Source organism: Littorina saxatilis, linkage group LG2 (assembly GCF_037325665.1).
Source record: "Littorina saxatilis isolate snail1 linkage group LG2, US_GU_Lsax_2.0, whole genome shotgun sequence".
NCBI classification, from domain to species: Eukaryota; Metazoa; Mollusca; class Gastropoda; order Littorinimorpha; family Littorinidae; genus Littorina; species Littorina saxatilis.
Window position 1 is genome coordinate 33,961,793 of NC_090246.1, and position 18,339 is coordinate 33,980,131.

The following is an 18,339-nucleotide window of genomic DNA, read 5'->3' on the forward strand; positions in this document are numbered from 1 at the left end:
TTCTGTTGGTGCGGTTGTTTTATCTGTACTCTTTTGTGTTTCTCTTATCCTTTTAGTTAACGTTTTCTTTGGTTTTAGAGAGAAAGAGAGACCGAAAGGGTCACGTGCAGAGACAACCGCCTGAGAGAGCGCACCGTGTGTCCCGTGGTACGTGCGGTACTTGTGTGTGCGTGCATGTGTCTGTGCGCGCGCGTGTGTGTGTGTACAGACATGCGTGCCTTTCTCTCTGGCTGCCTGTCGAGAGTATGTTTCTACTGTAAAACTGACTTTATTTTTTTAAGAAATATATTTGCCGAAATATTGATTTACTAACCTAGTTACTGGTGGATTTAAAAAAAAAAAAAAAATTTCATTCAGGTTTACATGTTTTGTGCGATGAAGTTGTTCACCTGCAAAACCACACAGGCCTGCCATGTGGCTGAGCTCCTGACTGATAAAAGTTCACTGATTGTGTGTGTGTGTGTGTTTGTATCTGCATGCATGCACGCGCGCGACTGAGTACGAGTGTGTTTGTGTGTGTGTACATGTACCTATGTATGTATGTATGTATGTGCGAGTGTTTGCATGAATGCCTGTCAGGAAACATGTAATTATGTGCAAACACGTGATGTGCATTTGTATTTGAACCCTCTACTTTACCCGTTTTCTTTTTGTGTTCTTCTTTACTTGTACTTGTACTTGTACTTGTTAGATGTTTGAGGCCAGTTAGGCCTGTTCATCCTTCTGTGGTCGTTTTCGTAGTAACCTTAGCAACTTTGGCATGCATGGTGGGATCAGCCTAGTTACTATAGCTAGTTACTAGTAGCACTCAGGATCAAACACAGAGGGGAGATCTTTCCAGTGGGCGTCCAACCTGGCCTTAAAGGCATTCACAGATGGTGCAGTCACGACCTGGTCTGGCAGGCTATTCCACGTGTTCACAACTCTCTCGCTGAAGAAGTTGCCTCGGACATTGAGTCTGTAGCGGGGCTTGCTTAGCTTCAGGGTACTGCCTCGGGTGTCTCTACCAGCGAAGAAAGAGAACTGTGGCCGCTCTGTCTTGTAGAAACCATGAAGGTACTTGTAGACTTCAATCATGTCCCCCCTCTTGCGACGATGCTCTAGACAAGGTAGCTTCAAAGTGGCCAGCCGTTCACTGTAGGGTTTGTCTTTCAGCGAGCTTATAAGCTTGGTTGCCCTTCGTTGCACGCGCTCCACCTCCTGACAAAGTGTCTTGTGTTGCGGCTGCCAGACTGCGTGGCCATATTCGAGAATAGGACGGACAAGTGACTTGTAGAGCTGCAGGAAAACTTCTACTGTGAGGTAGTCGAAGGAACGCCTGATGACCCCCATGACTCTGTTGGCTTTTGCTGCTGAAAGGGCGACATGCTTGTTGAAGCTCAGGTTGTTGTCCACATAGACCCCCAGGTCCTTCTCGAAATCGCTCTCCTCTAGTGCAATACTGCGAGCTTCACCTGACGCGTCCGTCCCTGTCATGTAGTAGATAGCTTCTGACCTCTTATTTCCCAGCTTCAGGACATGACATTTCTCCGGGTGAAAATTCATCAGCCACTGTTGGGACCAGTCCTGGAGGCTATCCAAGTCTTTCTGCAGGGTTTGTGGGGCTCCCTCAACGTCACTTCTGGTGTAGACCTTAGTGTCATCAGCGAAGATCCGGACATAGTTGGCGACAACGTTCGGCAGATCGTTGATGTAAAGTACGAATAGCATGGGTCCTAAAACACTTCCCTGGGGGATACCACTCGTCACTTCGGCCTCTGATGACTGAACTCCATTCACGACCACACACTGTCGTCTTTCGCTCAGAAAGTCCGCAATCCAGGCCAGGATCCTTCCGCCGATACCGTGTGCTTCAGTCTTCAGGACAAGGCGTCTGTGTGGCACGCTATCAAAGGCTTTCTTGAAATCCATGTACACAGCATCAACCGTTCCGCCTTCGTCAAGAATCTGGGTCCATGTGTCTAGAACATCTAGTAGCTGAGTGACGCAAGAGCGGCCTTGGACAAACCCATGCTGCTTATCTGTGATGAGGTCGTTCTCCTGTAGGTGTTTGATGAGCTGCTCACGAACTAGAGTCTCCATGACCTTACACAGGATGCACGTGAGGCTGACCGGCCTGTAGTTGTTGGCGGAGAGTTTGCTGCCCTTCTTGAAAATGGGTGTCACGCGTGCATGTCGCCATTCCTCGGGTATCCTGCCCTCGTCGAGAGACTTCCTGAAGAGCATCGCTACCGGTTCGGCTAGAGCATCTGCTGCCTTGCTTAGAAGAAGTGGACTCAACCCATCTGGACCAGGTGCTTTCCCTGCCTGCAGACCCTCAAGCAGCTTTTTCACTTTCTCTGATGTGACTTCAAAGTCACGGAGTTCTGATGTGAAGTTGTATTCTGGTGGATCTGGAAGGTCGCCGTCAGCCTCTGCCGTAAAGACGCTTTTGAAAAATGCGTTAAGTACCTCTGCTTTTTCCTGATCGGATGTGGTTTTGGTGCCGTCTTCCTTTTTGAGGTCCGCTATTCCTGTTTTCGTCTTGGTTTTGTTCTTGACATATGACCAAAAAGCCTTTACTTCTTATACTTTGTTTTCATGTTTTCTGGACTGTTGTATAATGGCAAATAGTTTTAATATCAGTCTAGTGTGTCGAATCATAATACAAGCTGATGAGAATATGTTCAATTTTAATTTGCTTTCTTTTTTCCATGCCATGCAAAACACCTGTAGTAGAGGAACACTTAATCCGGCTGGTCTTGGAAATGGTCTTCAGCTTCCTAGCTGTAGCAGGTATCACTATCATAACAAAAAAGACCAGAGAGTGAGATGATGTTTATAAATGATATAAAACAAGTCATTGAGCAAGAATTAAATCATTTCTTACCATTTGAACCTGTATGCGTGTGCGTTTATATTAATCTATGGAATGATCCATTATGTCATCTTTCCCTTCTCCTTAGTCCTTCAATTTTCATCACTGTAAGAATAAGCTGGCAACAAATTCTGTGTATTTTTTGTCGTTGGCTAAAACATCAACTCAAACGGCCCTGGCAAACGCTGGAGGGTTTGCAAACTCCTGTATCCAGGTTTCCCAATTGCTTCGTTTCCGGCCGATTTATGTGGAGCACGTGATGCGCACCAAAAATATTGGCGGTTTAGAAGTGTCGTCTGCGCAATGATCACGGCGGCTTTCTTGACCGCCAAGGACGACCACGCACGTTGTGAGACGTCATTCGGGAGACCTCAATTGGCATGTCAGCAGTCGAGGTCTCTTCTTTAAAGTTCTAGTGTCAGCAAGTCTGGCTTGAAATGTTCCACCGAAACTTGAAATTACTAATGGAATTATATGTTTTATATTTCATATTTGCTTTTACACACACACACACACACACACACACACACACACACACACACACACACTTCAAACACAACACCAAAATATTCTTTCCTTTCAACTTTCTTTCATTATAACAGCTACCTGCATGAAACCATTCATGCAAAGACATAACTGTTTAGTGTGAAATGCATTAAATGAAATCAAATAACCAATGCCACAATATTCTGCAAGATAACATGCACTTTACTATCCCCTGCGGATTAGGGGGAGTCCCATATTGGTTGGGACGATAAAGAATTTACCCGATGCTGGGGAGCATCTCGTAAGAGGCGACTAACGGATTTTGTTTCTCCTTTTACCCTTGTTAAGTGTTTCTTGTATAGAATATAGTCAGTTTTTGTAAAGATTTTAGTCAAGCAGTATGTAAGAAATGTTAAGTCCTTTGTACTGGAAACTTGCATTCTCCCAGTAAGGTAATATATTGTACTACGTTGCAAGTCCCTGGAGCAAATTTTTGATTAGTGCTTTTGTGATCAAGAAACAATTGACAAGTGGCTCTATCCCATCTCCCCCCTTCGCGATATAACCTTCGTGGTTGAAAACGACGTTAAACACCAAATAAAGAAAGTAAATGCACTTTACTCTGTGATGTGTGAAAAAACAATCTCAAAAAGAACCAAATTTGTCTGCAACCATGCTCATCATTCTTGCTTTAATGAGCCCAGCTAAGTGAAATGTGACCTTGCTTTTCTTACATATACCATGAGCAGAGTACAACAAAAGCACATTGTGTGGACGGAAAATCATTCTTGCAAATCACAGTCATCCATAAAATTCAACTACTGTGTGAATAGAAATGCATGCACAAAAGAAGAAATGCATATGACTAAATGCAGACTGAAATTAGACCTTGTTGTACATATACTAGCAACATAAAAAGCTGTCACTGATTAAACAAATTATACATGTTTTGGTAACTGGTATACATGTATTAACTCTCACGTGCTGCCTTTGGTTGAAACAGGCTTATTAACTGGCATTAAATCACTAACAGTTACATGAGGATTAGTGACGCACCAAATTACTTAATATACCTTTAAACTCAAAGGTGTTACAGTTTATATTAATAAATCACACAAACATTATAAAGCAGAAAACAACAAAATAAACAAATACAGACTGTCAACAAAAACAATATAACTCACTGAATCTAAGTTACATGTTAGAATATGAGATTCATCTAACCTTACAAAACAAAACACAAAACCAAAATCCATCCCATCCATACAAGCACAAAAATATCACTCATGCAATGGACAAAAGCATTCATTTTTCATTTAAACCACACACAATCAGCCCTTACACCGGACAAATGCATTATTATATCTCAATTTCAACAACAGCAGTAAACCTTCTCCTTCATATCACAGAATGAAACAGAAATCAGAATTAACAACTCCGTGTAAACACTTTGGCACATGATAATTCATGAGAAGTACAGGCACATGAAATGCGACTGTCAGGCCTTTCTCAAGTTGTAAGAAAATTGTTGATTCTCTGATCGCTCTGGGCGTTGGGAGGAAGCCGTTTTCGGGTCCAAGTCTGAAAATAACACATGATCATAAAGAAACACATGGGTAAATGCCTTTGTGCAGGTACATGTCCTAGGCGTTTAAACATACATTCACACATTCATATTGCAAAATGGATTACATGTACCAGCTTACATTACACTTAAAAAATCTAACGATCACTACATTTTCACAATTAGGCTGACCGTAAAACTCGCTTAGAAAAAATACTCTTGAGACAAAATCTGCATCAGATAGGTCTTGCCTTGGCTCATTATGCATTACATGTAATTCCATCCCTCAATCCCTACCCCAACATCATTCTTTGTTAAACAGATGCACATCTGACTGTTTTGTGGCAATTCTGTGGTACCTTCACATGCTCATTACACATACTGACCAAGAAAAGAGGCATCCAGAGGACCAGTACAGGAGTGGGGACGCATACCCTGCCATGATTTGTAAGGGTGGTACTGGTCAACAGCAAAGTTGTAGGACACCGCTGCAACAAACACATGTTTTATTTCTTACATGTACATTAACAACAACAACAACAACAAACAAACAAACAAACAACAACATCAAGAATATGATGTCTGTCAACACCTCAGCTGAAGAACACCAGCTATGACATTAAACAGAACCCAATTTTTGAACATGCAGGCACAATACTCAGCAATTAAGGTCTTGTCGGTTTGCATTGTGGACTATAACTGCTACTGCAGTTTTCAGGTAGTTGTCCTTGTTAACTAAATGTACCTGCTACATACAGTCACACATTCATATGGTAAAACACTTGAAAACAATCTAATTAAATCACACACACACACACACACACACACACATACACACACACACACACACACACTTACATTTTCTTAAAACTCTCTTTTCAGCCCTACACATTTCCAGGAAGGAGAGGAAAGAAAAGTATGTTTTACCTGCAGGGGAGGGAATGAGATGTAGCCAGAAGGGTCGAACAGCACGCCTCGGGGTGGGGTGCCAGAAAGGTACCATCAATTGTTCAGCTGTCAACATGTACAGTTATATTAAGTTTTCATCTGAAGTTTAATAAATATTTGTAGAGCAAATGCGAGAACAGTTTCAAAGAACATCAACAAAATACTGAGGAGCAGAAAATAGAACCTAAGGTACAAGTTATAAACATGTAAGTTATACGTCCAAAATATAAACGAAAGACAAACACACACATGATCATAAAGGCACGAAAACACACGTCCTTAGAAAAATGAGTAAATCAGAAAAGTTTAAATTAAATTAAACTCGAACAACACTAAACAAACAAACAAGCAAATAAAAACGGAAAACAAAAGGAAGTAGAAAAACATTAAAGTTGAGCGTCATTGCATTCACATACACACTTGCCAGAAAGACAAAAGAACATAAACTTAGAAAAACACATCCAGGCAATGTATAAAAAAAAAATTGAATGTGTGCACGTGTGTCCTTGACTGACAGGTTAACCACTTTACCCTAACAGTTCAATCAATGAAAGGGAACAGATACGTTATATCAACTCAGCGCTGGTTACAGTTTGTTTGTTGTTTGTTCGTTCATGGGCTGAAACTCCCACGGCTTTTACGTGTACGACCGTTTTTACCCCGCCATTTAGGCAGCCATACGCCGCTTTCGGAGGAAGCATGCTGGGTATTTTCGTGTTTCTATAACCCACCGAACTCTGACATGCATTACAGGATCTTTTTCGTGCGCACTTGGCCTGGTGCTTGCGTGTACACACGGGGGTGTTTGGACACCGAGGAGAGTCTGCACACAAAGTTGACTGAGAAATAAATCTCTCGCCGAACGTGGGGACGAACTCACGCTGACAGCAGCCAACTGGATACAAATCCAGCGCGCTACCGACTGAGCTACATCCCCGCCCGCTGGTTACAGTGTAAGGTCCTGTTCCATGGACTGAAACTGATGCAAGAAACTGTGTGTGTGTGTGTGTGTGTGTGTGTGTGTGTGTGTATGTGTGTGTGTGTGTGTATGCATGCTTGCACGTGCGTGCGTGTGTGTCCTATTTGCTCATCTGCTTGTCTTTGTGCTAAAGTTCAGTGTATGAATAACCACATGCACTATCATATGGCTATGAAGATGTGTGTGTTATGCATATGGGTACCCCCATCGATTAATTCGCCTGTTTGTCTTTCTGTCTGTGTCTCTTTTAATGTTTTTCCATCATTGTTTTCTGTCCTTTACTTTTTCTTCTTTCCTCTTGCCCCCTTGTGGTTTTTGAACATCAAATGCTACTTCCTAAGCTTTATTTATGCAAAAACATTCATAAAGCTATTGTGCACTGATGTTCCTTGTCTTTTTAATTCCAAGCAAAAACCATGAAGCATTATTCAGTTTCTATCGACAGCACTTACTGTAGATTTGTGCAATGAGAGCCTGCTGCTTCAGAGCCACGATATCTGGATCCCACATCTGCAGCTGTCGACGGTTGGGCTTCAGTGACCCCAAAAGCTTTCGCCTGCAGGCAAATAAATGACACATTGTAATCATTCTGTCCAATAATCATCTTGCAAATTAATGAGGCCTGACATAAATGAGAATACGTGCCTGTTGTAGAACATACAATTGTGACAGTTTAATTATTGTTTCCAATAATCTGACCTTCCTAATGGGTCTTCCATGAAAGAGGAAAATAACATTTGTAATTTTGACATATGACTGGCAGAAGAGGGATTACATGTGTGTGTTCAACATGTGTACACATTGGATAAAACAGAGCTAAGCATACACATACCGACAATGACACACAGACACACAAACGGACACACCGGCACAGACACTGACACACACAGTCAGCACACACACTCCCTTGGTTTTCATTTCTCACATGTTTCATTCCTGTTTTGCCCAATAAAATGACACAATCACTTTGTTTTTATTTCTAACATGTTCTTTTCCTGTTTTGCCCAATACAATGACAATGTGTGCAGCTTGTAAAGAAAAATAAAAGGAAAAGAAAACAAATGGGAAACGTATATTAAACCAAAATCTCTCTGTCCTTCTATTTTCTGCATTTCTTCATTGCACAAAACATCTAGCAGTCCTTAAAAAAAATACCTCGAAAACTATAAATGTAATGCTTGCCTTTTAGACATTATAATATTACCATTTCAACTGTTTTATGTTTGATTTATACTTCTCAGATCAAGCCACTGCAGAAAATCAAATGAACTTCCAGCATTACAATATAACACAGATTGCATTAAACGGCAGTGTTCCATATTTTAATTGTAAAAATCTTAAAATACAGAAAAAGAAACTATAGCAACTGACCATGTACATACCAGATGATATTTCATTTGACCAGTTTCTTCCTGACAGATATTATAAGATGTTTGATGGGTTGTTGACAGACCAGCTCTTTTGTCGGTCCGAGGGGGAGCATATCGTCTTTTGTTTCATATTTATTGACCAAGGCCGAAGTCAATAAATATGAAACAAAAGTCGATATGCCCCCCCGAGGACCGACAAAAAAAACTGGTCTGACAACAAACATCCAAACATCGTTTTTGTCATCATTTTGGAAGTGAGAAAATAAGTGCACAATCAACACAGGGAGCCATGCTTTGAAACACGAGTATCGTTTTGATAACCACACGAGTTCCGTTTTGATAATCACTGGCAATCAAAGCTGGCGTGTGAAAGCAACTTTCTGTGTTTTTGAGTTCATAAAATGTTGGGATGAATATGTCAGGTTTGAGAATGCACAGTTCTGTAGGTTCATCTCGGCATTCCACCCCCTCGGCTTTCAGTTGTAAATATTAAGCTTAGTGATCGAATGTGGAAGCTACGTTGGGTCAAAGGTCACAGAAGATTTGCGTCGTGCAGCGAAGGAAAGAATCGCGATCTTGTTTCCGACTCAGTGCCTCTTTGTTTTTCATTAGACCTGTCATTCTGCTTGCTCGGCTTTGTTAGATGTTTGCATGTCTTGTTGCTATTTTCTTTGCTTTTATTATTATTTCTTATTTGCGCTTCGTTTATCGATACAACGTCTTGTGCACGGGTCAAAATGTGTGTGTCAGGGGTCAATTGGTTTGACTTGAACTTGACGTTCGTGTTTCTCCGAACGTCTGTGTATCGAAACACAGATACACGCACTCCATGACTTTGTAAGAAGACAAAACATATCGGCAGGTTTCATTTGTTTATGATGAATCTATTACCTTTCATGAAGTAGTTTTGTTTTTTGTTTACTTTTGCCAGTTTGCCAGTTCGTTTGTGGAACTTTGCAAAGCAGTGTCGTGTCGTCTGTTTAGATCTGGGGAAACGCCAATGAAAAGAGCCGAAGAATCCCCGAGCGTTTCTATTGGGTTTGCTTTTGATTATCCATGTATAACCTGCTTCCTGCAACTATGGTAACCGGGGATTTATTGCCTGGGGTACATGAGATTTATTTCCCAGATGCTTGTGAATGAAAACTCGTGAAAATGATGACAAAATGTATTGTCATCATTTTCACGAGTTTTCATTCACAAACATCTGGGAAATAAATCTCATGTTCCCCATGCAATAACTCGAGGTGGTGAATGGGTTTGAGCTTTCAGGTGAAACGTGGATTGTCAAAGTAAAAGCCAATCAGGCTGATTGTTTGATGTGTGGAACCATCGCGGCTTTGGATTTGTGTTTCCGAGGACAATGATTGTAAGCATTCACTCTCAAAGACCCAATCAATGTTGATAATTACCGTAGCGACTCATGGTCAATTTGCAACTTATCTCTGTAATCGCAAAATCCACAACGAAAAGTCATAAACACTTAAAAGAAAAGAAATATGCTCAACACTTACTGAATTCACAGACCTGTATGATCGCAGCTCTGTACATTTTCAGACTGGAAGAAAAGCGTCAACAAGCTACGTTTGACGTCACATACAAGTTTGACGTGTTATCTCGTGCTACTGTGACGATACTTTGTGGCCCGGAGTTGGATTAAAAAAAATCGTCTCCCTGTGGGTGATTGTGAATTTTGTTGCACAACCAAAATGATGACAAAAACGATGTTTGGTGGCTAATGTTGTCAGACCAGCATTTTGTTGTTGGTCCTCGGGGAGCATATCGCCTTTTGTCTCATATTTATCAACCGCGGCCTTCGGCCTTGGTCGATAAAGATGAAACAAAAGACGATATGGTCCCCCTGGACCAACAAAAAAGCTGGTCTTTCAACAAGCCACAAAACATCTTATATTATCACTGTGTTCAGATTTAACAATTTTAATAAACTGATTCGTGAGGCAGAGTGACAGTGGTTTTCTGAAAGTGTCAGGATTCGTTTTTGAGAAGAAACACTGGTATGAAATATGGTATATGTGTGCGTTTGAGTCTGTTCGTGATTATGTGTGTGTTGGAGACAGAGAGACTGAGTGAGAGTGAAAGAGAAAGAGAGAGAGAGAGAGAGAGAGAGAGAGAGAGAGAGAGAGAGAGAGAGAGAGAGAGAGAGAGTGAAAGATCACTGACAAAAGCAAATACATGTAAATGAACATCTTGATGAAATCAGTCATATCATATACCTGAAGAACTTTCTCCATGCCAGCTGAATTGTCAGTGCTGCAATCTGTCTTTCCCATTCGGCCTGCGAGGCTTGTACCCTGCGTAATCTTACTGCTTTCTGTGCAGAATCCGCAAAAATCTTCCCCTGCCTACCACTGTCATCATCACAAAAGAAAACATGTCATCAGATGGGGTACTATGATGCAAATCCTCAATGAAGAAATACCAAGTCATGGAAATAAGATATTATTTACAATTAACATTAATGCAAGATAGAATGCTGAAGTGTGTGTACATGTGACCAATTTTGTGTCTGTCTTGCCCATCTGTGTGTCTGCTTGTCTTTTTGTTTGTGTGTTATTTTTATGTGTCACTGTGTGTCAGGAAACATGAGGGGTACAAAAATGGCATGCATAGTTGTTAATATGTGTGCATATGTCCATGTACAAATTTGTCAGAGATTCAGAAAGTGAACATTAGTGGGTAAAAATATAGAAGTTGAGCATGCTTGCAAATACATGTTCATTGTTATGTGCTTTAAGACTAGATTACTTATATAATTCATAGTTAAATCCTATTCCGAGTGCTCCGACCACCAGTGCTGCCATAATACTGTGCCGGGAAAACTTGGTTTAAAAAATGGTTTCATTATTTCAAATTGGGTACCTGATGCACACAAAATAAAAAAAAACATAAGTGAAAAATTATGCTGAATTTTTTTTAATCAAAGGAATATAATTTAACTCGTAGGAATATAATATTTCAAGATATAATATAAGACCAAGATAGCCTAAAATGGAAGATTCTTTTGTTCTACTTTAGAATGTTTTTGGGTTTTTTAATAGACAAACAGCACTTTTCCTTACAGTCCGACATGATGTCTTCTTTTCTTTAACAGTACCAGTACTCTTTGCTGTTTAAATCATACTTATTAATTGCTTTTGTCCCCGCAAAATAAGTACACTTATCAAGAACACTAAATCTGTCAATGTTACCATTAAACAATCCCATCAACCACTTTGATACAACACCAATTACCAACATTTTATGGCAAAAGAAATTAAAGTTAAAAGAATAAAATGAAATAAAGAATCATATTGACAAAGAAAAAGAAGAAAAACTTACTGCCGTGTCCGTTTGTGCCTGTGAAGTGAGAAAACAGAGAAAAGCTCTAACATAGCAAAAATAGCAAAAGTTAGAGTACACATGCAAAAACAATGTTATGACATCTATGAATCTATATTAACAATTGTCAAGGACAAACAGTAAATTGAAAATGTCAAAAAATAAGCAGCATCTCTTCAGTACTGAACATGCATCAGAACAGCAAATACAGAAACACTGAAAAACAAAGAAAGACAGACAGACAGACAGAAAGAGACAATGACATAGAAAAAAGACAGACAAACAGACAGAAAGAGACAATGACATAGAAAAAAGGACTAAGTCACTTGGAGAGTAAAAAGGTTAATACAAAAAAAACGTAACCACTACTGACTGGTTTCTTGCATTAAAAACAAAAAGAAAAGAAAACAAGTCGCGCAAGGCGAAATTACTACATTTAGTCAAGCTGTCGAACTCACGGGATGAAACTGAACGCACTGTATTTTTTCACCAAGACAGTACAGCTTCATCAATCCCCGCGTGAAGGAAATCGCTCACCTCCCACGTGCAAAACGTAGTGATATTGACACGCCAGATTAGCGCGGTAGCGTATTGTGCTAAGCAGGAAAGCGCGCTTTTCTGTATTCTTGTTAACTTTCTGAGCTTGTTTTGAATACAACCTATCATATCTATATGTTTTTGGAATCAGGAAATGATAAAGAATAAGATGAAATCATTTTTGGATCGATTTCTTAAATTTTAATCGTAAGACTAATTAATCTATTTTCGTTAATTGTGATCACATTTTAATAAACATAACATATGTATATATTTTTAGATTCAGAATGTGACGAAGAATACGATGCAATCAATTATAAATCTGTTTGCAAAAAATCGATTTTAATGACAACTTTAATGAGCAAACTCATTAATTAATTTTTAAGCCTCCAAGCTGAACTGCAATACCAAAGTCCGGGCTTCGTCGAAGATTACTTGACCAAAATTTCAACCAATTTGGTTGAAAAATGAGAGCGTGACAGTGCCGCCTCAACTTTCACGAAAAGCCGGATATGACGTCATCAAAGACATTTATCAAAAAAATGAAAAAAACGTCTGGAGATACCATACTCAGGATCTCTCATGTCAAGTTTCATGAAGATCGGTCCAGTAGTTTTCTCTGAATCGCTCTACACACACACACACACATACACCACGACCCTCGTCTCGATTCCCCCCTCTACGTTAAAACATTTAGTCAAAACTTGACTAAATGTAAAAAAGGCACAAATGACTACAATTTTATAAAGTGCTCATTCTGCCCCAAGAAAGGAGAGCACCAAAAAAAACAAAAAAAACAACAACAACAACAACAACAAACACATACACATACAAACAAAATATACAGAAAACAAAAACAATCCAAAATCTGTTCAGCTGGTTAGAAAGAAATGATTCTATGACAAATGACGTGTCCAAAAAATAAGCTATATGCAAAAGTCATGCAAAAATGTGTCCTACGATTTAAAAAAAGGTTGATTTACGTTATGCTCATGATTGCAATACACCTGAAAGAAAACAGAAACAGAGTGCATGTGCACTTATCCACATGCATATCCCAAGATATAAAATGCATGTGTATACCTGAAGCGACAGTCCCAAATCCCGCAGTGTAGGGTTAACATACACTCAGTGCATATATGTTAAAATGTGATAAGCATGCAACATTGATTGATGACAGTAATTGTCGATCTTGCCTAGCCAGCAGACCAAAAGAGTCAGTCTTGGGTTTGCTTTCAGATATAATAAGGCATCTTAGATTAACAAATTGAAAGAAAACACCAGCGATTTTCATGAACGGCAAGTATCCACATCATAACATGAGGAAGATCCCAATATCCACTGTACAGAAATGAATCATGGAAAATGTATATTGAATTGGGTATCATATCACACCCTTGTCGAATTAACAGTATCTGTCACAATTGCTTGTCTATTGTATTGAACATGTCTTTTTTCGCCTTATGCATTATACCCTTATGTTCTGTGCTTTGCCATTGCATGACAAAATATAAACAAACTTTAAATAAAAAATCTTGCAACAAAAACAAAAGTATTCTTTGAGTTACCACACCCACAACTAAAATTTTTGATGCTTTTACAGAGAGTTATCAGACAAAATAAATTATTCTTATTCCGAGAAAGAGACAGAAACAGAGTAAGTCAAGCAGAGACAAAAAAGACAGAGAGCGCACAAAACAGATGAAAACAAAATAAAAACAAATCAGTCCTTATAAGATAAGAATAAATCAAAACAAATTTGTCATTATCATAGGAATCAAATTAACGAACAAGAAGGGCAAAGCCCATACGACTCACATGCTTTACACATTTTTCCTACCAAAATACATGTGACCTTGACCCAAGGTCAAGGTCATCCAAGGTCATGCAACACAAAGCTGTTAATTCAAGACATAGGAAGTACAATGGTGCTTATTGGCTCTTTCTACCATGAGATATGGTCACTTTTAGTGGTTCACTACCTTATTTTGGTCACATTTCATAAGGGTCAAAGTGACCTTGACCTTGATCATATGTGACCAAATGTGTCTCATGATGAAAGCATAACATGTGCCCCACATAATTTTTAAGTTTGAAACAGTTATCTTCCATAGTTCAGGGTCAAGGTCACTTCAAAATATGTATACAATCCAACTTTGAAGAGCTCCTGTGACCTTGACCTTGAAGCAAGGCAAACCAAACTGGTATCAAAAGATGGGGCTTACTTTGCCCTATATATCATATATAGGTGAGGTATTGAATCTCAAAAACTTCAGAGAAAATGTGAAAAATGTGAAAAATAGCTGTTTTTTAGGCAACATTTATGGCCCCTGCGACCTTGACCTTGAAGCAAGGTCAAGATGCTATGTATGTTTTTTGGGGCCTTGTCATCATACACCATCTTGCCAAATTTGGTACTGATAGACTGAATAGTGTCCAAGAAATATCCAACGTTAAAGTTTTCCGGACGGACGGACGACTCGGGTGAGTACATAGACTCACTTTTGCTTCGCATGTGAGTCAAAAAAGTAAAAGGGGAACTTAACCATTACACAATAGTCTTTGGCAATAAAAAATACACTCACACAAAACAAATATCACAAGTCGATCAATGGGATAAAGATAACTTTAAAACAAACAGCATACCAAGCAAAATAAAGTTATGATTTTCCTTCAATAGGGTACAAGTTTCAAGTAAAAAAACAAAAGCCCTCATTCACTATTTTTTCCAGGAAAACTTACTTTCGCCATGCTCTCTGAATTACGGCTGCTGCTTCCTGTTTTCTCTTGAAATCTGCTTTTCTTTGCCTCTCATTCTGTTTCACCTTTTCCTTGTCTGTCTTCGTTTGTAGCACCTTTTCTTCTGATGTGGGTTCCCTCTCCTTTTTGCTGCAGAGGAAGTGGGCAAATAATGTTAGGTCTTGGGAGAAAAGCATTAAGTGGAGGCAGAGAAGGGACAGGGGAGGAGAAGGGGAAAACACAGAGAGAAAGTGAGAGATGGGGGGGGGGGGGGAGTGAAAGAGAGAAAGCGAGAGAGAGAGCGAACAAGAGATATCACGGGAGAGAGAGGAGGGGGGGGGGGGAGGGAGACAGAGAGAGCAAACGAGAGAGGGGGAAACAGAGAGACAAACAGACACCCGGAGACAGACAGAGACAGAGAGAGAGACAGAGATAGACAGACAGACAGATAGACAAACAAATAGACAGGGGCATCGAGAGAGAGAGAGAGAGAGAGAGAGAGAGAGAGAGAGAGAGAGAGAGAGATATCTTGGAGGAAGGAGTGCACGCGTGCATGCGTGTCTTTCTCTTTATGTGAAACACAGTGTGACGCAGACTGACCACCCTCAAAAAGATAATACATGAATAGGCAATTAAGTAGAACTTGAGGGCTATCACTGGTGGACTCTGAGACAGGGATGTGTAGGAGACGGTTGGTGAGTGGCGAAAATAGGGTGAGAGCTGGGACATAAATCACTTTGGCTCTTACTTGGAGTCAAGGCATGAGAGATCAATTTTAGAAAGAGATACACTGATAGACTGACAGGGGAAAAGCAGCCAGTCAGTCCGTGAGACAGACGGACGGACACGAAGAGGACACACAGACCGACAGACACTAGAGACGGAGAGAGAGAGAGAGAGAGAGAGAGAGAGAGAGAGAAAGAGAGAGAGAGAGAGAGAGACAGAGACAGAGACAGAGACAGAGAGAAAGAGAGACAGAGACAGAGAGTAGAAACATGCAGACAATGAGGCAGGTAGACATGTTGGTGCAGAGAGAGAAAGAGAGAGAGAGAGAGAGAGAGAGAGAGAGAGAGAGAGAGAGAGAGAGAGAGAGAGAGAGACTGACAGACAGACAGACAGAGAGACTGCGTATAAACAAGCAGACGATCAGCAGACATGTTGGGAGAGAGAGAGAGAGAGCGAGAAAGAGAGAGCGAGAGGAGAGATAGAAAAAGAGACAGAGAAACAGAGAGACAGAGACGGAGAGGGAGACAGAGAGAGAAAGAGAGAGAGAGAGAGAGAGAGAGAGAGAGAGAGAGAGAAAGAGAGAGACAGAGAGAGAGACGGAGAGTGAGAGTGGGTGAGGAGGGAGGCAAGAGTGGGGGGAGAGCGCGCAAGTAACAGAATGACATTGAAAAATATTTTGCAATGCAGAAGTAACGATCGAGACTGACCACAGGTGCCATAAAGCCAAGCACACACACACACACACACAAGAACAGAACAAGAGCATGGAAGTAACAGGGAATTGCATCTATGTTCTAAAAGCCCTCTCTAGCAAGAAAGGGACAGCTTACACGTTCTTCTTCGGTCCTCCGCTAAAGATGCGGGTCAGGGAGTTAGCGACACTAGGACGTTTGGTCACCGTCACAGTTGCAGACATCTTGCGTAATTGATCTTTTAGTTCCACGGATTCTTGCGTAAGCACCTCACAAGTCCGTAATACACACTGAGAATTCCGCAATCTTGTCACTCGGTCGACTGGTCAGTGGTCGCCGGGCATACACACTTTGCACTTTTAATTCCCAATGGCACATAAGCCACATAAACACATATGAAGTGTTTAACAGGTCCCATTCACACACGTTGTCAGCTTCGACAAATCTGCTGCCATTGTTCATCGAAAGTCAAATCCTCTGTTAGCATCTGTGTTCTGTCCGTTTCAGTAAGGCCTTTATTTTTGTCCAACACTCGAACTGACCCAAACCAGAGACATACAATCTATGTGTCTGCCAAAGTCTATGATAAACTTTTCCACGTCTGCGTCTACTTTCTCCGCTGACTGATTCAAGCGGAACAGAAATTCACGACATCTATTTCACAAGACTTCAGTTCTCACATGGGAGAGTCAGTTGTGCCTTCAGCCACGTAATCCCTGAAATGTAAAAATACGGTTCACGTTCACCTCGCTAAATCATCGGTTGTCGCCGCGTTAATCTGTGTTAACACTTTTCGCTGCCTTTCAACGATGAACTGCTGATACGATACTTCGGCACACCGTGGACACTGGCTTGTGAAAACGCCACGGCTTTTTGTCCCCACTGCTATCATGCAGGTGATACATTTGACTTCTAACTATCTACCTGTGCAGCGATCGATTTTCTTAATCTCACAAAGACGTTGCTTTCTTGGACTAAAGCAGATTGCAAAATGAGAAGAACAACGACAGGATTCAAAGCACCACTAACGGCCCTATTTCTCCCTACCAACCCAGACGTCTTAACTACCGCAAAAAGACTGAGCAAACATATCTGGCACCGAACAAACACTCCGGCAGCTAATGGTTATATTATGTGTTAGATATCATATTCCCCTGACTGTCATACGAATGCAGAAACCTGATAAGTGCTGTCAATATTTCAGTGCCTTGTGGAAACGCGTGGATTTTATGTCATATTACTTCCCTATTAAGCAATTTATTGCCACCAATCATACATAAATCCATAAATCAAACGAAAAAAACAGCATGTTGAGAATCAGTGCTAATCGCATCAGCAAACTTCAATAGCACCAACGAACAATGACCAGTGGGAATATAATCCTAACAGCTGTGGCTATACTCTGTGACGATTTACAATCACTGCGCCGAACAAATCAAATGCACAAAGTATACGGACCATTAGCGCAGACACGAAAGAAAAATGTTCCGTATTGTGCCAAGAAAATACCACACGCACAGAATATAAAGCAGCATGACAATACTGTCTTAAGGCAACATGCTCCCTACTCAATACTGAACAGACCCCATGCTAAGACTTCCAAGCACTTGAAGTCATGGCAGCATTGTCTCAAAGGATCATACTCCTTGCTCTACACTGAACACACAACATACTGTGATGCCAAAACACTCAAAGTCATGGCAAATTTGACTCAACGAAAGTATACATACTCCCTGCTCGTTACTGAACATACCACAATGTTATAATTATTACCACAGCGCTTGGATTCACAGCAAGATTAAATCAAGGAAACATAACCTCCTAACCATGCACTGAACCGACCATGAGCTAAGTTTCCAAAGCACTTAAATTGATGGCAAAATTGACCCAAGGAAACATATTCCCTACTCTTCACTAAACAGACCACATGCTATGAAACCAAAGCACTTGCCTTCATAGCAAAATATATCCTAGGAAACATACTCCTAGCTCTGCACTGAACAGAGTAAATGCACATATGTACAACGCGCTCTGACGAAGCCATGCCATGTTTTGAAAAAATGCTGACAAATTCTTTGTGTACCAAAAAGAAGTTCAACACA

General features: G+C 40.6%; 1 protein-coding gene across 4 annotated transcripts in view; it reads right to left on the reverse strand.

The window, feature by feature from the left end:
• Positions 1-3,424: 3,424 nt before the first annotated feature.
• Positions 3,425-18,339, reverse strand: part of LOC138958813 (inversin-like) — a 50,824-nt gene continuing 35,909 nt past the window's right edge. For 2 of the 4 annotated variants that reach the window (XM_070330110.1, XM_070330107.1), the window contains exons 19-26: positions 14,823-14,969; positions 13,064-13,087; positions 11,544-11,561; positions 10,439-10,573; positions 7,287-7,390; positions 5,835-5,921; positions 5,294-5,395; positions 3,425-4,924 (exon numbers count right to left, since the gene is read on the reverse strand). In XM_070330110.1, the coding sequence (XP_070186211.1) occupies positions 4,842-4,924; positions 5,294-5,395; positions 5,835-5,921; positions 7,287-7,390; positions 10,439-10,573; positions 11,544-11,561; positions 13,064-13,087; positions 14,823-14,969 (700 nt within the window). In that variant the 3' untranslated portion in view covers positions 3,425-4,841. The remainder of the gene's footprint in view (positions 4,925-5,293; positions 5,396-5,834; positions 5,922-7,286; positions 7,391-10,438; positions 10,574-11,543; positions 11,562-13,063; positions 13,088-14,822; positions 14,970-18,339) is intronic. The other 2 variants (XM_070330108.1, XM_070330109.1) reach the window with 2 other exon arrangements.